Consider the following 21,943-nt stretch of genomic DNA (forward strand, 5'->3'; position numbering starts at 1 on the left):
GTTCACCAGATGCTCTTCTCTTTCCTGCCCCAACTACTCAAAACTTCAAGGAAACAGAGCTTCTAGTTCAAAGCCAACACAATCCTCCCTTATGCACCAGTTAGTAGATACCCAGGAGCTGCTGGAAGCACTCACCATGGATCCTGGCAAAGCTCTTGGTGATGATAACTCTGCCTCCCAAGTGACGTGGTTCTAAAGCTGCATGCTCCCGACTTGATCCCTCACCGTAGTTTTCATCTCCAACAACCACCCACTTGAGGCCTATTTTCTGGAGTGAAAAGCAACACGAAGTCAAAAGAAAGTTAGGGCTGTCAGATAAAGCACTCAGGGGCTTCGATGTGCCAGAGGGAAAAAACTTAATGTGCACATATTTCCCATCCTCAGTGCTCTGGTAAGAAAGTCCAGGTGGGCAGGCAGCCTGTCCCAGAGGGCTCCCCTGAAGCCCTGTGCTGTTATGTTTCCCATCATACAAAGTGTTATGAGAGACCTCATTATGTTTGGCCAAGAGGGGCTGGATAGGGCTGCCCTTGTGGCCTCCGTGGCAAAGTTTTGCTGCTGCTCTTCCTTCAGTTATCCCTCCTGTCAGCAACAAGCACATCCGTTAAATATGGACTGCACCTCAAACTGATCTCCAACAGGTGACAACATCATCCATGACCACTTGTCAAGGTGTAGAGCTATGAAAAGAACATATTCAATTGCTCTCAGCTTTTAGGAAGGGATTCTCACAGAAGGTCCAGATTGTGTGATGCCAAGCCTGGGCTCAGACCAGTCACACAGGTGGAACAAACTCTAATGAAGAGATTCCACCTTGGCCAGAAGGGGCAGCAGGAACTTGGGCATGGTTTCTTCCTAGTGCTCCTGCACTCTAGCTGTAAATTGTGTCCCCCTTTTAGTCACCAGGTGTTCTCTCATTCTCCAGGGAAGAAAGTTAACATGACAAATCTAACCCACAAGTATCAGCAAGAGTGAATACTCAGTGATAGCTTGGTCCCCAAGAGGACTATGAGAGTCATTTGAGGGAGGCATTTCACCAGCAATCCTAATGCAGGTGCGCATAGAGCATAACACCCAGATTCCCTTTCTACAGTTAGAAGATGGATGCAAGGAAAGGAATCTCACTTTGTAATAACGGGCTGTGTCTGGAACTGGCCCAAACTCCTGGGTTAACGCATTCCTCACTGAGTTGGCCTTGCCATTCTCCATATTGATGGCTCCAATCAGCAGGTTGTTGGAGATGTTGTCCAGATGGCCACGGAATTTGAGCCAGGGACCAGCTGCAGAGATGTGGTCAGTAGTGCATTTCCCTTTTACCTACAGTGCAGCAAGAGAAGCAAAATGAATCTCTCCTTGGTCAGGGGAGTTACATAAGGATTGCAATGACTTCGCATTCTGAAAGGTCCCAAAGCTTTTCTAAGCCAAGTATATAGCACGATGTCACATTGATGTGGAACCACAGGCATTTCTGTGTTACAATGCAGTACTGCTCCTCACCTACAGTGGAGGGGAAGGGAATCCCAGAATCCCCACAAAATGGCAGAAAAAAAAAAAAAATGCAGAAAGAGAAAGCCTGCCTGCATGTTGGCCACGGCACCTGATCCAGATGTCTTCTCCCATTACAAAGAGCAGCAGGTTATTTGGAAACCCAAGCTGTGGGCCCTCTGTGTTGCCTTTTGGGTGACATGTAACAGCACCCCTCCCCTTCGTACAGGTTCAACAGGGAGTCGGAAGGAAGAGTGCCACCTACAAGTCTTTGTGCAAGTGCCAAAAGACCCCCAGCTGCACTTTCTTAGCTTGCAAGGACAGGACTCACAGTCTGGCAGCCATAATTAACCCTCTTAGTCTCAAAGCACTAAGAAGTTCCCTCAAGTGTATTTTAACAACCATTGCGGCGAGGGGACACTGACAGTCCTTGTCCCCCTGCTTACCTGTGGCAGGCTAGAGGACTCTTGGGCAATGTGCCTTGTAGATGTACAATAGGGTTTGTGATGTAATTTTAGATATAGGTTAGACGAGCATTTGTATGGGATAGTTTGGAATGCTCCTGCCTCAACCAGGGAGGTTGGACAAGATGTACTTACTCCTTGGCTATCTTCCAGCCCTGTGACTTGTTACCCTTTGACACCTGCCCACAAAGCACTGCCCAGAGAAACAACAAGAACCTCAGAGCAGAGAACTGTGTTTTCCACCTCACCTATAACCTTTGGGCCAGAACCAGCCCCAGGAACTCGGATCCTGCCCAGAGAATTGGGTGGTACATGCATCTATGCTGAGCTGCCAGTTCCCTCCACAGGCCTCCCTGCTGCTCTCCCTTGCTGCAGAGGGAATCAAAACAAGATGTGGACACGAGATCGTTCCACTGGGTGTGCCCTCTACCCACATGTACGTTACAGCGAGGTTAAGTGTGGATGGCTTGAGCAATTGGGGAGCAGGGGGGAGGCAGGGATCCATGGGCGTGTCAAAATGTTGCCATCTTCAAGAAGCATGTGTGAGGTTCCTGCTGCTGATGGTAATTGGGAACATGCTCCAGCAGGAGGGCACAGCTCTTTAAGAACTGTTCCTTAATGCTCACCACTACAGTACTGGGGACTCCCCACAATTGCTCCAGTTGGGGAGGCAGGGAACACCATGCATCACCCTCTCTATAGTGAAAAGGGAATCCGAAGTACAAGTGATGGCTGTGTAGGGAGTTCAAGGACTTCATTTGAGAAAGCTTCTCTCCAGAAACACTCGTATAAAAGGCACTCCATTAGCAAGCCATTTAGGGATATCCTGCAACAGAGCTAAGGCCAATACAAAATGTTTGTGGTACGACAAGATGCTTCTCTGCAGAGTAACTAGGAGTAGGACTAAGCTAGGGTAGTGTCAGAGCAACAAGCAAGAGTTAATATTCTGAAGCATGGGCTTGATCACCAGCTGGCAAGTCAATAATCTAATTCTGCAGATCAAGGCACTTGTGAGGTTATGATTACAAGAGGCTTGCTGTGTTGTTGGGCATCTCTATCAGCATAAGGAAAGGGAGACAAATTACCCCCCACATCATAGCAGCAGGAGCAGCAAACACAAGCTTAATACACTTGTCCCACTCTTGTCAGCAGTTTTTGACATTAGAAGGGTGTGCATCTTCTCAAAAGCCTATGGCATTGGCATCTGATGGATCAGGCCTACCAGTGCTGGTGACTGCATTAGGAACAGCTGCTCTAGAACTGGAATCCTTTCCTATCTGATCCCTGCTCCTCTCCACCCCTCACCTTGATGAGGATCAACATGTCTTCCAGGTCCTTGCCATCCCACTTATCAAAAGGCTCAAGCAGCTGCAGGCGTTGGCTGGTGGGACTTACATCCACATGCTGCCCACTACCATCCTTGGGAGGATACTGGTAGGTGTCCTGGCCAGAATCAAACTCCTATATGGAAGGTAAAAGGGGTTACCACCACCTGCTTTAACACATTCATCATACACTGCATTTGGGAAGAAACAGGCCATGCTTAAATAGCTGCAGGAGTTGTCCCTCATGTTCAGTAGGAACAATGGAATGGTTTGGTCATGAAAGACACCCTCCCCCTGACATTAGATGAAGGCTCAGTTCCCTCCGTTATTCCTACGGCGCGCAGTACCCACCAGAACCTTATAAGCTACATCTAACCAGCCACACAATGCATTCCCAGTGAAATTCCCCAGCTGCAGTGGGGGAGTAGTGAATCAGAATGTGAAAGGTTACCAGTCTAGGCAGTTCATCTGCATCAGGAGCTTCTAGTTGAAACTTCTTCCCATCAGTTCCTATCAGGTAGTCTGTCTCAGGGTTAAATTTCAAAGTGCCAGCAATACTTAGGGCTGTGACAATCTGGGGAAACATACAACTGCATTAGAAACACATTTTCCTTCCCTCCTCTGGAGACTTGAAAGAGCTACCCCCAAAAGTCTGGCACAGTGAGGTCTCACAGTGCTTCCTCTATACCAGTGAAGAGGGTCTGTGGGGAAGGCCACCCCCTCAGCCTGATGGGGAACCACCCATCTGCAAAGCTTGGGTGGGGAGGTCTCTCTCATGGGTTTCACCATGAAGTCAGTCACAGTTTTAGCTTTAGGGCTACCAAAGAAAATGGAAACAAGCAGAGTATAATCAAACCCTATTACAAAGAGAGGGCATAACTTTACCCACTCCTGCACCCCAGTTTCTAGCTTCAGCAAAATTCAGCCTGGTTCAGGGATTTTTCAGATGGTCCAAAGATCTACCTTGATAAATCCTGGGCTAAATCAGCCTACAGAATTCTCGGCATGCATCTTTCACTGAGGGTCCAAGTCCACATCCTGCTGGCAGCCATTTCTTGTAACCATGGATCCTAGTTTTCTGTTAGCTAAAGAAAACTATGGAAAAAAAAAATATCACAGAATCCACATTTTTCTGTGACCTATCAAAAGTGCAGTGGTGTCTCATGGCAGGTGGCACTCTTGCTGTGGTTTTTACCTCTTGGCCAAAAACTGCTGCTCACCACAGGATGCCACTGTGCTTTCAGTAGCTTACAAACAAGTGTAGACTTTAATGTTTTTTTTTTAAAAAGGAGACTTTTTGCTTTTTTCCTCCCATGGAAAACTAGGATCCCTGCTTATAACCCAAAGGATATGGAGAATGGTTAAACCCAGGATATGACTATACAGCAGGCAGAATGGCATGATCTTTGAACCAGCTTTAGCTGAGGTTTGCCACAGCTTTTCACTCAGGTATCTCAGCACTAAGCTCAAATCCACAGTGTAGGTATTTCCCAAATTCAGCATCAGGATGGATTTTTCCTTCCAGCCCTACCCCAGCCAGAAGACCAGATAATCTCTGAACATGATGGAGTTCAGCACCCAGGACTGCCATCATCAGCTCTTGCTTGCCAGTCTGTGTACTGTACCTCTGGAGAGGTCACAAATGCATGAGTCTCTGGGTTTGCATCGTTGCGGCCTGTGAAGTTTCTGTTGTAGGATGTAACAATTGTGTTCTTCTCTCCCTTCTTGATGTCTTTCCTACAAAGAAACAGGTGGCTTTGCTAAATCCAACAGATGGCCTGTCGTTTTTAAGAGACTTCTGTAGTCTCTCATAAGTAAAAAGTTCTCCTCAGCCTCATTTGATGGCATCTTCCACATGGAAAAAATGTGCACAGTACTTTGGGAAAAGCATGAGGTCAAGTTCCAGAACAACTCTCAAGAGCACAGATTTTAGTGTGCAGGGCTGGGTAAACTACTGCTGAGCACAGGCAGTCAATCTCCCCCTCCCAGAGCTGTAAAATGCTGAAACTCCCATGATACACCAGTAACAATGTACCACCACACACCATCTAGAAAGCTAAGTGACACCTGCCCTTGAGGAACCAGAACAAGATGTGAACATAAGATTATTCTGTTGGCCATCTCCCCTACCCACACATACAATACAGGAGGATTCAGATCAAAAGCCAGTCTTGGTTGCCTTAGAAGCCCTGCAGTCTTATCTTCACCCTCCCACATACACCTGCTCCTTTGTACTTCTCGCCTAGCTTAGGGCATGTAAAGAAACCAAAAATGTTTGATTTGTCTTCTATTAGCATATGTCAGCCAGAAAAGGACAAGAGTTTTTCACTCTACATGAGAAGTTTCTGTTGTTTATGTGATAGTTCACTATTGTATTTGACTATGAAAAGGGCTTTAGGAGACCAGTTTGCATCATCTACAATAAAGCTGAAGTGTGGATTTACTCATATGCATTCTTCCTTACCTGTCCCACTGTCCAATGCACGGCCCACAGGCGTTGGCAAGAACCACTCCCCCAACATCACGCAGAATTTGAGCCTGGGAGAAGGAAAAAAAAAAAATCACAGCATTCAGTAGAGAGTAACTCAGCAGCCTGCACTGCAGCCTCTCAGGGCACAGATGCCATTTCTGTGGGAAGGTCATTAACTCAAGCAGCCCAGTTTGAAGATGCTTGTTTCCTCCTCCAACTCCTGGGCACTTGAGAAGGCATTTTGAATCAAGGGGGGAAGCTTAATCCATAAAGGCTGTTAGTGGTGAGAAGGAGATAGGAACACCTGCTATTCTGCATCTACTTTCTCCTTATTCTAAAAGGCTTTGGCTACCAGGCCAGTATCTTGTACCAGCTAATTAACTTGACCAGCAATCATCCCTTAACTTTCAACACACTCCTGAGTTTCCAGTGCAAAAATAACTGGAGACAGACCAACAAACAGCTCTGGAAGTGGGATGAGAAACAAAATTCAGGGAACTCTGGGACTGATTAGGCAGAGGAGAGAGATCAATAAAACCATCAAGAGGGAACCTCTTGCTAGGGGCTATCTGGAACACATTCCAACATGGAGGGTTTCAGAAAGCAAACCCTTGTAGGGAGGCATTTTCCTAGAAGCACAGGTATGCAAGTGTGAAGGTTGAAGCAGTAGGTTCCACTAGATACTATATTTGTTCATTCCGGTTTGGAAAGATCAGGGTCTGCAACGGAGGAAGAACCGATTGGAAAGTTAGTGACTTCCCCCACAAAAAGGTACTGATGAAAAAAAATTCAAGGATCTAGTTTTCTATGGACAATTCTGAGTGTTCCCCCCCACCACCTGGTTTCATGAAGACTTGAGACTGATTTCCATGGAAATTAGACTTTCAATAAATGGTTTTGTTTAAAATAAATAAATTCATGGTTTTTTTCCTCTTGCAAACACAGTTTTGGTGGGAAACTCATAGCCAGTCCCAAAGGAGCACCTCAAGATACTTGGATCCTACAGCTCTGGCATAGCAGCCAGCTAAGGCTGTTTGCAGACTGCAACCTCCCCACTAGCTCCATTTCACACAGCTTAGGTACCACAGCCATGTCCGTCCCCATCCCATGTCCATTACCAGGAAAGAAAAGGTAGCCTCTCAAAACTTGCAAAAAGGAGCACGCCTGGGGATATGGCAAGAGTCTGAAGCCTCCAGCAGTTGCTGCCAAACACCCCAAACTCATCAGGAAAGGATTCCTGGAAACACTTTTTTTTTTTTTTTTTTTTTTTTTTTTTAAAAACACTTGCTTTTCAAAGGTGCTGAGGAGCTGGAGGACAGGGTGTGGATACTCACATAGCCGTCTCGTTCTATGGTAGCTCGGATCTGCTCCGAGCCAGGCGTGATAGTGAACTGAGACACGCACTTCCGCCCATGTGCCAGAGCCTGCTTCGCCACCGCAGCAGCACGCCCCATGTCCTCATAGCTCGAATTGGTACAGCTGCCAATCAGCCCTGTGGGGTTTGGAAGACAAAAGAAAAAAAAAAAAAAAAAAAAAAAGAGGCAGTTACAGCAGAATCAATTCCAGATTCTTCTCCCACAAGGCCCACCCATCAGTGCAAAAAGTGGAGGACGCTGACCTCAAATACAGCCAAAGAGACACTGAAATGTGCAAGATCACCAGCCAACTTTTACTGTTTCACAGCCCTTCCTTGTCAGATGTCAAGTGAACGCTTCTGGTCTTAATCTATAATCATCCAGTCTGACTTCCTGCACCTCCCAGAGGCCACAAGATTCCTTCTTGCTTTAGTTAAACAAATCATTAGGCTTGGTACAGAGCTCCAAACAAGACAGCAACCCATGTGAATCCCCTGCTTCTTCTGACAGTCTGTTAGCTTGAATTCTAGTGTGAAGGTAGTTAACAATTGGGACAATTTAAGTACAAAGTATTCTGCTTTAAATACCAGCTGCTGGTTCTCTCTCATGTGGTTAGGTAACTCATTCAGCTTATTGTCCGCTGTAACCAGTGGCGATGCATAGGGGGTGCACATGCACCCCTAAGAGCCAGTGTTCCCTGCTTAGGCAACAGGCAGGAGGGAGCGCTGGTATCCCCTGAGATCACTGGCCAGGAAGTGGGGGCACCAGGAGAAGCACCCCTGGTCCTTCTGGGCATGCTCCTGCAACACCCTAGCTGCCCCCCCCAGCACAACTGGCTGCGGGGGGACCCCCCCCAGTCATTGACTGGCTGCTGGGGGTGGGGAGGGCAAGTGCCCCCCCGACTCAGGAGGCACCAGTCGCCCATAACTGTAACCCCCAGGTCTTTTTCTGCAGAGCTGCTTCCCAGCCAGTCAGCCCCCAGCTTGTACTGGTGCATCGGATTGTCCTGTCCCAAGTGCAGGACTTTGCACTTGTCCTTGTTGAACCTCATGAGATTCCTTTTGGCCCAACCTCCAATATGTCTAGGTCACTCTGAATCCTAGCCCTACTCTCCAGTGTATCTGCTACTCCCCCCCAGCTTGGTATTATCTGTAAACTTCTTCAAAGTTGGGAGGGAGGGAGGGGGTCAGAGTGCTGACATATCAAATAGCACAACAGACCACTCAGCTCTAAACAGATCTTTATTGTGCCACTGCAGTTCCTACTGTCCTTCCTCTGGCTCCACCTCTGTCCTCCCTGAGACTACTTTCTCCACCCAGCAGGGCTGCCAATTGTCCATAAAAGTTTATGGACAGTCTGTTATAAAACAAACGAGCCAAAAAAAAAAAAAAAAAGAGCTAAAACCTTGTCTATAAGGTCATAAAAGAGAACAAGCAACCATTAGTTTGACTGAAGATCTGTCATCAGAAAGAAGCCAGAGGCAAAGCACTGAAGGGCAGAGAGTAGAGCAGAGCCAAGCCATCTGGTGTCTTAGTGGACACAGGACCCCGCATGGAACATTCTCCCAAGGCTCTGTAGCTCAAGGGAGCCTCCACCCAGATCATGCTGCTATATGTCATCACCTGCCTGTACCACTGCTTGCTTCACAGGTAGGTCAACAGTAGTCCTTCTTTAGGGGTCTGTGCCAGGGACAGGGGTGGCACTATAGTGAAGGGTGTGGACAGCACATTGTAAAATCACTGTTGTAATGAAGCAGAGTTGCCAACCCAAGAAAAAAAAAATTAACTGATGATCTGAAAACTTTTTTTTTTTCCCCCAGACATTATATAAAACATGCATCAGTAAAAACATTTGGTGGTCAGTAAAAATAAATATCTTGGCTTGGCAACTTTGCCCCCCAGCTCTCTAGGAGCCTCATTCTCTCTCTTCAGGCAGTCAGGCACTCACAACAAAACTGATACAAAACTATAGCATTAACCTGGAGACAACACTATAGTACTAACCATGGGGAAAATTTTCAAACAGCAGTCTCTGTGACCTATTGTCAGGTCTAGCCCACCACTTGCCATTGGAGTGAAAACGGCTTAGGTAGCCTGCTTATGATACCTAAGCAGGTATCATATTTACAGCAAAGCAAGCTCACACTTGACTCCCCAGTAATGTTCCCCACAAGACCTCCAAGACTAGAATACTACCCACTTAAACCTTCTCTCTCACAGGACCTTTTCTGAAAAGCTTCATTTACAACTCCATCTGCTGTCTATGTTGGATAATTGTCCTACCAGGTAATCTTCACAGCATCCCCATCTTGAGGAAACAATTCCCAAGAAGACACGAACCTGGCAGTCTCCTAAAAGCCTGGATTAACGTCCATCTTTCACATTGCCCATCTCTCTCCCTGAACACATGACCCAAAACAATGCCCTCTTTCCAAGCAATTAGCAGTGTTCAGTGGAGATCAAGCTATAGAACTGCAAGTTTACTGGAAAGATAGGGGGTGGATGACACATTCGGACAAGTCTGGGACAGGTGGCCAGCTACTTTGAGGCAGGAATATCCATTTAGCAAGGAAAAGCACAGACCAAGGGGCAAAGGCTACTCACCAACTCTAATATCCAGTGGCCAGCCCTCTTTTTCTGCCACAATGCCAATTTCTGTCACCTTGTGCGCTAGGTCTGGTGTGAAAGGCCCATTGATATGTGGCTCCAGCTTTAAGAAATAATGAATGGTAATGAGGGATTAGAGGCAAAACAATCCCTACAACAATGCTCAAAGGCCACCCAGACACTATAATAAAAAGCAAACAGCAATATTTAAGAGCAAATTGATTCCTTTCACAATTATGTCTCAGTAGGAAAAGCTTCTTTTTTTTTTTTTTTTTCTTCTTTTTTTGAAGTTGGAGGAGGGTCTCTGAATAGCAGATAGAAAAGCTGAAGGAAGGCTGTCAAATTCTGATAAAGGCAACATCTGGGGCAGTAAGAATTGATACCTTACAGGACAGACTGCCAGGAGGCACAGCTTGGGGTTCCATTATACAGAAGTCTCAAGTAACACTTGCTCGAGCCACAATCACACCATCTCAGTGTCAGCTGCCTCCTCTGAATCCCATGCCATCCCCATCATTCACTACTCTAGGTCATGTCTAAGTTAAGCCCTTTGGGTATACAAGTTTTTTTGTTCATCTACAGCACTCCAAGCTGTCCTAGGCACTTGCCAATGAAGAACCTGAAGTTTGGGCCTTGCCCTGCATTCACGTGTGGCAAAAGTCATGTTTTCCTTGATTGTTTAAACAAAGCAATGAGCCAAATCTCACCTCATTGAGGTTGATTTCAATGACCTGGTCGTAGTGGCAACCAGCATCAGGCTGCAAGTGCTCCTGGAATTCGTCTGCCAAAGCAGCAATGTCTGAAATCAGAAAGAAAGGAAAACTGGGAAATACAGCAGTGGGGAGGGAGAAGGGATTGATAATTCAGAAGTGCTGTACACTGCATATCCTGAGGGGAAACTCCCCACAGATCATTTCCAATCCCACCAGACACTGGGTTCCTCACCTACTGACATCCCTTCTCTCACCAATGACCTGAGAGACCACTACTCAATTAGCATCTGGTCTGTACTCCTGTGCCTGGCATCCTATCATGTCTTTTGGGTGCTGCAACCACTGCTGAACTAGACAGCTGCATTTTCATCCCATTCCCTTAGCAATTGCCATGCAAAAATAACAGGTTCTTAAAGAATTTGACAGCTCTAGTCAAGAAGGAAAAAGTAATCTAAGACAGCATGCTTGAAATACTCGTGTCTGACTAAGTGCAGAGACCTCCTCCTCCAAACCCAGGAAGGTCCTTAGTGAACCTGTCCAAAGCACCATTTCTTTGCTTTCCCTATGAAGAACTGATGTGCAATTTCTACAGTGCTATCTGTTCTGGGTACCACCCCCCATGTAAGAAAGCACAGATCCCAAGTCAGAAGAAACTGGCTTTGCCACTACACACCCTTCCTCAAGCCCTCTTACCAGCTCGCCCAGTCTTCTTTAAGTATTTGTTCATTCGCTGGTTATAAGGGAAAATGGAGGTGGTGGCACCAATCTCTGCTCCCATATTACAGATTGTTGCCATTCCTACAGAAAGATGGCAGAGAGACCGAAAGACTGAGTCAGGGTGCAAAAAGGTACTGAGCTCTGCAAAAGCAAGACCATGGGGAAGACAGCAAGGCCAGGACAGAATAGGGTAACAGACACAGGAACCTACTTTCACATCAGATCAAAGTAATGGAACACTAGATCAAATGGACCATCTCTAAGCACCTGCAAGGGAGAGGTTCTGGGCTCAGACATTTAATGATCTCAAGCGAAGTGGGAAGAAAAAAAATCGCGTAATATGGCAGAAGGTGGTATGCCATCAAACTTCTATTTAGCAGTGAAAGCACCAGTGTCTTCATTGCCTGCACTAAAGTGGAGGCAGGTTTTCTAGCTATATTGGATTATTCTTTACCAGAGGAGCTGACTATACACTGGTCTTGGTGGCCACCAAAGACAGGTTAAATGGAGTAAAAAGTTCTCACTGACAAACTGGAAAGCCAGCAGGTTTTCATGATTTGAGGATAAGAGCCCTCATTCACAGGTGCAGTGGTGACACCTGAAAAGCATTTCAAATCCAGACAAGTCTCATCATACAGGGGACATAGTCTGTCCAAATCTCCCTGGTCAACTGCTTCTAGAGGCTAAGACCAAAATGTAAGTCCACTTCAGAATTGTGCAGGCATGGGAGAGACAGACAACAGTTTTCAACGCCAGCAACAAGACACTGCAAGGCACAACCATGCAATACTGAACTGTAGCAGAACCCGAGACTGAGATCTGCTTATGACCTGAAGTGCCAGAGTCTGTTCTTACAAAACTTAGCCCCAGTTATCCCACTACAGCTGCAGCTTATTCCCAAACCCCAGACTGGCAAACTGCATCAAGCTGTACAGCATTGCCCAGATACAGCAGCTTCCACAATTGCGCCTTAGCAGGTAAGCGAGTTAGTGGTGCCTCACCGGTACAAGAGATGGAGTCCACTCCAGGCCCATGATACTCTATGATGGCACCCGTGCCACCTTTCACAGTGAGGATGCCAGCCACTTTCAAGATCACATCTTTAGGAGAGCTCCAACCTGACAGCTTGCCGGTCAGTTTCACGCCAATAACCTAAGCAGCACCAACAACAGGAAAAGTTGGTAGCAATGGAATGCATCTTAAAGCCACAGGGATCCCATTCTTCTACCTCACTTCTGAGCAGGTCCATTCCCCAGAATCCACCATTTACAAGTCAACAGGATGCCAGTTAAGGAGGACATTTTCAAACCCAAGTTCCAAAAGCCCCAAATGCCACTGCCCTTTCATACTTGTGTCAGCTCATTTCACAAGGGGAATTAACTTTTCCTCTGTTGTCTCACCTTTGGACACTTGAGCTCCCAAGCGATTCCTGCCATGACATCTACAGCATCAGCTCCTCCCACTCCTATGCAAACTCCTCCCAGGCCACCTCCATTGGGTGTGTGGGAGTCTGTGCCAATCAGCATAACCCCAGGGTATGCGTAGTTCTCCAAAATGATCTAAAAAAAGGGGGAGGGGAGGGAGAAGAGAAGGGAAGAGGACACGCAAACAAGCATAAGACTGCCCACGGCACAACAAGGAGCTGAGGGAGGTTTGGATTAAATGAGCAACTCAATTTGTGGGTAGTGATTCCAAGATGATCACTAGCTTACTTTTGGGTTGCAAGCTCATGTCCATTTTAAAGATTCCATCCCTACCTTTTCCTGACTAAATGCAGTGCAGTTACCCAACTGGCTCTTTGCCAGATATCTAGAGCACATCTCTCTGCCTAGAGTGGTGTACAAATTGAAGCTGTTAATAAACACAGCATCATGCAGAGTTAAGAAATCCATACAAAATTCCATCAACCAAAGTCTGCTTTCAATGTCTGTTTAATAAAAACCTATTTAATACTCCCTGGCCCCCAGTGACAGAATGCCAGGAATCAAGCATCAGCTTAAGACTCTCATTCATCAAGTATAGCAAGGGCTACTCTCCGAGACCTCTCCCCATCAAGCACTTCTCTGCTAAGCTACACTTTTATAGAACAGCATCATTACCTTGGGCCTTGGCAGGGAGAAGGCTCTCCTGGGTCCTGTCCCAAAAAATCATCATTCACTGGATCAAGGGAATAAGCCAGAATTTATTCCCAGTGCCACTAAGGCATTCCCATCATTAGAATGGTAGAACACTGACTTCTTGGTTGGGCTTTTGGGCTCTAAGGATAACTGATCAAACCAAAAATCCCATGCTCAGAAAAACAGCCAAAAGATGGTAATGTCTTGTGGAACCTATTTCACATGGAAGGTGTTCAGAGACTACAATGAAAGCAGCACAAAACACTAAGACAGTGGCATGTGGCAAGTGTTAACAACTGGTTCCAAAGCAGCGGTAGAAGAACCAAGCTGTCCCCACCCCTCACCCACTGTCCTTTAAGTCTTACTGTGGAAGAAATACTACAGTATTAGCTAGATGACTTAATTTATAGGCAAGACACATTTTAACTGAGTCCCCACTGTAAACATTATCACAGCTGACAACAGCACCTTCTCCTTCCCACTTCTTTCCCCTGTCAATTTGGGTTGTGCTTTTACAGATAGAAAACTATGAAACTAAGTTCTGTCAAATACACAAAACAAGCAGGGCAACATAGGGGTTTCCCCCTCCACTCTCTATTTCAGTGATCAGAAGTGTCACTTTTAAAATGGGTAAAGAAAATTGAGAGTGCTCTCTCGAGTTGACTGTATCCTTATAAGCTAGAACAGGGACAAAAGATTTTAGAAACTCTTTCAAATGCTACTTTTAGTTCACTTCAGTCTGAGCAGTGGACTTTAAACTGATTATGCTTTATTGTTCTCAGCACTGTGCTGCCACATTTGCATGTCTTCCCCTACATTGTTTTAATTTATTAATTATATTGAGACCAAGATTATAAAAGTTGATTTTAAATTTAAATACTTCCCCCTCCCCACCCTCACACACAAAAGGCAACCTGAACTGCCCCCACAAGCTACTTTAACAGCATTGCTTTAGTGCCCCAGCCAAGCTAAGATAGCCCATTACATATTAAGACAGTTCAAGGCTACGCCGTTTCACATGGACTCTTGGTGTTCACACTCCCTGTAGACTGATGGTTAGAGTTTGACCAGCAGACTTTTCACAGAAGCTGATAGCCTAGGTCAGAGTTGTGCAGCAGTCTCCTTGTAGATTATACAGGCAGAATAGAACAGGCAAGGAATAACTTCACCATAACTTTGTAGGGAAGGTAGAAGCCCCAACATGAAGAATTCTGCCTTGTAGAGAAGACCTCCCTGTTACTGCTTTCACGTAGCTGTATGCAAGCACTTGTCAAAGTGAAGAGCTATTCAAAAACTGCAGTTAAGTCCACTTACCTGGTGGATGATTCCTGATCCAGGTTTCCAGAACCCTACTCCATACTTAGCACCAGCTGTGGCTAGGAAGTTGTACACCTCCTTGTTAATATCCTATTCAGATAATTAAAAGGCAAACCATTAGTAACTTATATTCTATTTTCTCCCTGTAAAGCTATATCTCAGCACCACCCCTCCTCCCCCAGCACAAATTTCTCATCCTGAGGTCTGTGGGAAGTGAAAGGGAGACTCAATTTCAGTATTGCTGACTCCCCAGTGTTCCTGCTTCCATATCATGGATTTTCTATTTTTTTCCTTGTTTCTCCATCACCTTTGCTTGTGTGTAGTGCCCTTTATTAAATAGTCTCAAAGCTATTTAAGAAGCATCACCAGACTAATAGTCAACAGTTCAAGGCCAAACAGGGAAGAAGGATCAAGTGGCTGCTCCCAGGGGTCTGACTCGGGTCAGCGCAATTCATCATCTACATTGACGATTTAGAGGATGGAGCTAAGTGGCCATTTATGACACAAAGTTAAGTACAGCAAGCAAGTACTTCAGAAGACAGGATTAGGATTCAAAGCAACTGAACAGACTGGAAAATTGGACTAGAATAGATCAAATGAAATTCAGTGAGGCCAACCCAAAGTGTTACACTAGGAAGAAACAATCAATGCACATCTAGACTGCAGCTCTAATGGTTCACAAGCTACAGAGGTGGTGTAATATTGTTCAAAACAGGCTCACAGTACATTCAGATGCATATGATCCTATTGTTAATGTAAGTCACAGAAAGATTCTTCTACTGTATTCATTCAGCAGCAGTGGGACTGCACTGGGAGTACTGGAGCCAACTGACACAAGAGCCCAATAAAGTAAGAGAAGCTATTGGATGACATGATATGAGGAAAGGCCAGAAGAATTGAGATTTACTCTAAAGAGAAGACTGAAGAGGGATTTAATAAGTCTTCAAAAGGCTATTGTAAGAGGATAGCAATCAATTGTTGTAGCTGGGGACCGGACAAGTGGTGATGGTCTTTAACTGCAACAAGGGATATTTAGGCTGCATGTTAGAAAGAACTAAGGGCAATTAAATATTGGAATGGATTAGCTAGAGGTTGTGGAATCTACATCACTGGAAGTTGAGCATGTTATAGAAACACTTATCTGGGATGGTTTAGAGATAGCTCCTTCCAGGTATTAGAGGGTTGGACTAGGTGATCTCTCAAGATCTTTTCCAACCACTTTAAAAAAGCCACACGAAAAAAAAAAAGGAATGAGTCAGAAAAATTAAGTGACCTGCACAAAGCTGCTGCTAGGAACAGAATCCAAATCTCCTCATCTAACATCTCATCATATAAACACTGCTTTTTGCTGTGACATCACATTTACCAATGGGGTCTACTTGCAACAATAACTATGGTTGCCATGGAAGTATGACAGCATTATATCCTCAGGGTTTCTTGTCAGCGAAGTGGGAGAGCAGATAAGACAAGACTGCATACACTCCTGCTTAAAGACTCCGTTCTCATGCAGGCACTCTTCAAAATGAAAAAAAGGGAAGCTGGAGATAATAGAAGAATTGTCTGTGCACAGAGCATTTGCTGAAGTTTCCCATGAGGCAATGGCAGGTCTTGAAGTCTTGTTTTCACTGGGAGTCAGGTCATTTCACTATGTTTGTGCAACTCTTCCCAAACTGAGCATGCTGATGTGCCAGGAGCAGATCCAAATTGCTCTCTGCTTTGCCAGCATTCATTCCATGCCAACTGGCAATGCAAGGAGCGGAACCCGATCAGAGAAAAGGCAAGACCATTGCTTGCTCTAGTCGGAAAATGGATGGCAGAGGGAAGCGGGGGCGAGCTGCAGCAGATCTGCCATAAAGAACACAATCACCCTACAGAGAACAAACTCAGTGCCCAGAGCAAGAACAGGTCAGTGCCACAGCAGGGGGGGGAGAGAAGAAAGAAAACAGTCTTTAGGAAGGCAGCTCCAGAGTGGGAACCTCTTTGCAGAACTCTCAGGCCTGAAGTAACATATAGGACAAATACCCACAAGGGGAAATTTGCTCATCACCTCATTTTTTATGAGTGGTAGAATTCACTTTATCACAATTTTAATAGGGTTGAGCAAGGAAAGTTACTTGGCATCACAAATATCCTGATATAAGAAAATGTAGATGCCTGTTCCTGCCATGTATGCAGGCATAGAGAGAGAGAGAGAGAGAGAGAGAGAGAGATTCCCATGAGTAATACCCAGGCATAATTCCTCCCACTGTTCAGGACATGAGAAGGTCCATTAGGCATGGTCACCTTACCTAAACAATTACAAAACAGAGCTTATTCCAGACAATTGTCCCTCACCCTGATGGTGCAACAGCACTGGCAGCCCTCTATCTTTCCATCTGTTGCTGTATATTTCCAGGTTCTAATAAAGAAAGAGGTCCTTCAGGATTTCAACCCCTTTCAGTTGCTACGCTCTCTCCCAAATTTGTCATAACAATTCTCCTACTGACTGAGGAGTCTGGATATGGCTCACTTCAGACCATGAGAGGGGCAAGTCCAGGAAGCAGCACATTACCAATCGACGGACTGTCCATGGGAGAGGTAAACTGGAATCTACGTTTGCGAGAAGCACCAAAATGAGGGAGAGGTCTGACCATTACATTGGGGTGAGGGGTGGGGACAAGAATCTAGCCAGACCAGCTGACACTGGCTTTCAAAACAAGAGCAATATTAGTGGGTACAACATTTGCAGCTCACTTGGCTTAACCAGAAAGCTACAAGCAACAGCATCCTTCACAGCTGATCCCTTAGTCAGTGACAGGAAAGAATTCCTCTCTAACCCATGACTTACGAGTGAACATGTGGTCAGGGACATTCTGGAGGTTTCTGTCTCACTTCACTGAGAGCTGTCAGGTACTGACAGCTCCTGAAGAAAAACTTAGGAATCTGTATCTGACAGTTTTCATGCCTTACCCTTCAGAATGGCTTCCCTTATGGCTTAGAAATGGCCACCTCCTTCCCAAAGATCCCTTTTTGCATGGGCTTCCACCATCAATAAGCTAAGTCTGTACTTCCCATCTTTACATTTCACCCTATAAATCACTTGATGGATTAGTCTAGTTCAGGCTAGACTCTCTAGGGCTGGAACTGAACTTTGCTTTTCTACTATGCCTGCCTACAGTGCTAGTGTGTAACTGCCCTTTTGAAAACTGAAATGGATCAAGGCTTTCAAACACAGAAATAAACTTTTATTTCTTAAGTTCTGGTGCTACAATGACCTTAGCTCTCTGAAGATCCTTTTCACCACCTATCTGGGCTTCAATAAGGTGGTCACAGTGGATGGTAGAGGGCACTGCCACCTTGGGCAATCCACTGCTGATGAACTGCAGCATTGCCATCTGAGCAGTGGCATCTTGCATGGCCACACGGTCTGGCCGTAGGCGCAGGTAGGTCTTGCCCCGCTCAATATCCTGTTTCACCGGGTCATCTAAGTGCCCATATACAATCTTTTCAGACAAGGTCAAAGGACGGTCTAACCTGCGGGGAAAGCAGACAAGGAGACGCTTGAATATTGTCAGCTCAAACATTTAAATTTTCACCCTATTTATCAACAGAGGAATGGCATGCCCTTACTTTTCTAAAGCATAACACCCAGAAGAAACCAGGCTCCCAAGGCACTTTGTGTAGTACTGACCCACTTGCTTGTCCTATAACTGTGCAGTTAGTACCAACAGCTCACTAACAACATCTAAACATGAAAAAATGGCAGGAGGTTTGGTTCAGTAGTGACATAAGATAAGCATCCTTAAATAGCTATCAGCAGCCCTTCCTGAAGCAGTCATATTTATTCCTGGAAGTTCCACCACATGGGCACAGGACAAAACAGTTATCCCACTCTGCTTAGCTTTGTGATCATAGTCCAGGGGACGATTGCAGGCCACGTTTAGAAACATATCCACAGAACTGACAAATCATTGCACTCACAAAATGTCACATCTCATGGCAAGTTTAGACTTGCCAAGGTGAAACCAAAGTTTGGTGTCCATGGAGCACTCAGTTCAGGGGTTCTTCCCTGACACTCATACAGAAGCCAATTAATGACAATGGTGATGCTTTCTGTGATGCAGTAACCTGGTTTCAACGAACAGAAATCAGACAGACAGCTCATTTCACAAAGGACACAGACTAGTCCATTAAAAGAGTGCTTTCAACTACTGCCAAGATAAATCTGGAGTAAAAACAGTGACCTTGAAGTCCATCAATTTAACAGACAGAATTCACAAATTTGTGTGCATTAGGTATCCAAGCACCAGCAGGCAGGAGGGTAACTTCTCTGGGGAAAACATGCTAAGGAGGGAGGACAGGGACTTTTTTTTTTTTTTTTTTTTTTTTTTTTTAAATACTTAGTCATGCTAGCACTGATCATTAACCGCATCGGTTTCTTTGAATAATGATAAATTAAAGCCTAGCACATCAAAGCTCACGTCTTAAAAGCTGTTAAACAAAACATACTATCTACTGTAGGCAGCTGTCTGAAGTCTAGTGCTCCTCAGCATGTCCTCCATGAAGCCAGCCTGATTCTCAGCATATAACAGTGGTGCCCAACAGGTTTGCCATACACTCTTCCACTATGTGGAAGATGCTAGCAGGTTTGCTTTTTCCTGAAACGCTAGTCATGTAAAGCTGGTATCAGAAACAAGGCAGGGGTGGAGAGCCATGGCCAGTTCTCCACAACCAACTTTCCTAACCTCCCAACCTTACCTCTTATGGATGATGTTGATGTTCTTCTCAAGTTTCTCATAATGAATATATTCATTAGGCTCAAAGTGGCTCATGGCCACCTTTGCCCGCTGGCACATAACAGGAGCAACATGGTATCTCTGTACACCATTACTCAGGGCTTGCTGAAAAAGAAAAATTGCAGATCATTATTAGGTACCAGGCATCTGCAAAGTGATTTCACATGACAAAGTATAACCTTTGGTGTTTGTTTCCCAGCTCTGATTTCTAAGATTCTCATTTTAATAGGTAAGCGACTAAAGATGATTACGTAGCTTTGAAAGATCTAACCTGTTCAGTGGATGCCTACCCCATGCAGTGACAGCACAACCCAATATTAAACCTGTTTGACTAGATTACCCAGAGCAGGTACTATTTGTAGTGATAACAATATGCTTCCATTTGCTGTGCTAAAGGATTTATGGAGAAGAGAGGAAAGCTCCATTTTTGTTGTCATCTTTCTTTCTATGCAAGTTGCTTGAATTCAGGACATGGGTCACTAGTTTTACTTATTTATTTTAATAAAAAGAGTAAGTACAATATTTGATGTATGAGTTTTCAGGGCACTGCCTTCCTACAACATACTAGCTACAGCAAAAAAAACCCAAATTTGCATCCCCTCAGCAATGAGTTTTGTAGCAGAGGACTGATGAAAAAAAAAATGTGAATTGGACGTTTACAGCAGACTTGCACAGGTCAGACCATAGCAGTCAACACCCTCTTCCCCTGCTTTTTCAAATTAATACACGTTTTTCTTTGCATACCAAAGCCACCATGAAGGACACTCATGCACTATTAAAAGGTGTGTGTGTGTGTGTGTGTGTGTGTGTGTGTGTGTGTGTGTGTGTGTGTAACATGTCTTCAGTCACATCATCATGAAAAGAGCTACATAAAGACAAATTGCAGAGATCAGAGGCAAACACAATCGCTTAGTTGACTGCGTGACTGCATCCAGGACCTACCCACTTGCTTCCACACCCAGCAATCAAGCAGAGACAGCTTAAAGGATCCTGGATGCATGTCCCTGTGCCATACACTGCCTCTCCCAAGACAAACCCTGAGAGCAGTGCTGGACCCCAGGCTCAGAAACCCTCTATGCTGTCCACACAGCTTAAATGCCAGTTTCAGCACACAGGCAGGGCTTGTTTCTCGGCAGCAACCCAGGGCTCAACACAGAGATGCTGTAGACACAGCCTCAGTGTCACCTTTTTGTCCTCTGTTCACATAAAGACAGACATTATCCCAATGCTTTGAGGGCAAGAACTCCCCCTAGGGAGTCCTCACATGTTAGAAATTCTGTTATGGTGGCAGTGAAAGTTCACCCCTTGTACTCTTCTACTATGCCAAACCAGAAGAGGGTGTCAGTTTTACAGGGGGTTCAAACTTTTCAACACATGGGAAATATTCTCCTGCTCCCTTCCCCACCTGAGCTGTAGCATTTGAGCTCCTTTTTCAGGGGGAAGAGGACCCATGCTGTACCACCCTCGAACCCAAGGCAGACAGAGATCTTTCCAGCTTATTGTCTGGTAATGAGTATTAAAACTTTGGAGAATAGGAAAAATAAAATGTCTCAAGGAGACTGAAGGGATCAAAGATAAAGCTCTCTAAAACCATTCATTCACAAATCAACCTTAAAAAACAACAGTGACTGAAGACTTTGCCATTTTCAGATATTTAGTGACATGGAAATAAACTAATGAACTTCATACACACTATGAGCTGCAGGTATTGATATAAAAAGTACCCACCATCCCAGCAGGTCCTCTTAGTAGAAAGGCCAGGAAAACTGAACTGTCCCCTACATACAAGGGCTTGCCACTAACCCATGATCAGAGGCCTTCTGGCTGAGCTTTCTAAAGCTGCATAAGGGCTCTGTGTACCCAAGCTCCATGAATATTCACAAGAGATTTCGATGCCCACCCGAGATTTCGATAGTTCAGGCACCTTTGAAAATATCCACATTACTTATTAGGACCAGAAATTTGGAAGCTACCCCCAGTATCCGAGTCCCCAAACACCTTTCTGATCAGATTTGTATCTGATCACCACAAAGCTAACCACAAATCTGACCACAAAGCTATGGGGAGAAGTGGACACACCGGAGGGCAGGGAACAGCTGCAAGCAGACCTGGACAGGCTGGACAAGTGGGCGGAAAACAACAGAATGCAGTTCAACAAGGAGAAATGCAAAGTGCTGCACCTAGGGAGGAAAAATGTCCAGCACACCTACTGCCTAGGAAATGACCTGCTGGGTGGCACGGAAGTGGAAAGGGATCTTGGAGTCCTAGTGGACTCCAAGATGAACATGAGTCAGCAGCGTGACGAAGCCATCAGAAAAGCTAATGGCACTTTATCATGCATCAGCAGATGCATGATGAACAGATCCAAAGAAGTGATACTTCCCCTCTATCGGGCGCTGGTCAGACCACAGTTGGAATACTGCGTGCAATTCTGGGCACCGCACTTCAAGAGGGATGCGGATAACCTGGAGAGGGTCCAGAGAAGAGCCACTCATATGGTTAAGGGTTTGCAGACCAAGCCCTACGAGGAGAGACTAGAGAACCTGGACCTTTTCAGCCTCCACAAGAGAAGGTTGAGAGGCAACCTTGTGGCTGCCTATAA

The 21,943-nt window shown here is 45.3% G+C and overlaps 1 protein-coding gene across 2 annotated transcripts in view; it reads right to left on the reverse strand.

Moving 5' to 3' along the window:
- Window positions 1–21,943, reverse strand: part of ACO2 (aconitase 2) — a 31,931-nt gene that overhangs the window by 3,172 nt on the left and 6,816 nt on the right. For both annotated transcript variants that reach the window (XM_025208923.1, XM_006027658.3), the window contains 15 exons: window positions 19,304–19,446; window positions 17,821–18,079; window positions 14,564–14,656; window positions 12,533–12,691; window positions 12,134–12,284; window positions 11,109–11,213; window positions 10,410–10,501; window positions 9,700–9,805; window positions 7,076–7,233; window positions 5,736–5,809; window positions 4,897–5,008; window positions 3,723–3,845; window positions 3,252–3,407; window positions 1,123–1,314; window positions 136–268 (listed from right to left, as the gene is read on the reverse strand). In XM_025208923.1, the coding sequence (XP_025064708.1) occupies window positions 136–268; window positions 1,123–1,314; window positions 3,252–3,407; window positions 3,723–3,845; window positions 4,897–5,008; window positions 5,736–5,809; window positions 7,076–7,233; window positions 9,700–9,805; window positions 10,410–10,501; window positions 11,109–11,213; window positions 12,134–12,284; window positions 12,533–12,691; window positions 14,564–14,656; window positions 17,821–18,079; window positions 19,304–19,401 (2,011 nt within the window). In that variant the 5' untranslated portion in view covers window positions 19,402–19,446. The remainder of the gene's footprint in view (window positions 1–135; window positions 269–1,122; window positions 1,315–3,251; window positions 3,408–3,722; window positions 3,846–4,896; window positions 5,009–5,735; window positions 5,810–7,075; window positions 7,234–9,699; window positions 9,806–10,409; window positions 10,502–11,108; window positions 11,214–12,133; window positions 12,285–12,532; window positions 12,692–14,563; window positions 14,657–17,820; window positions 18,080–19,303; window positions 19,447–21,943) is intronic.

Source organism: Alligator sinensis, unplaced genomic scaffold (genome assembly GCF_000455745.1).
Source record: "Alligator sinensis unplaced genomic scaffold, ASM45574v1 scaffold215_1, whole genome shotgun sequence".
NCBI lineage: Eukaryota > Metazoa > Chordata > Crocodylia > Alligatoridae > Alligator > Alligator sinensis.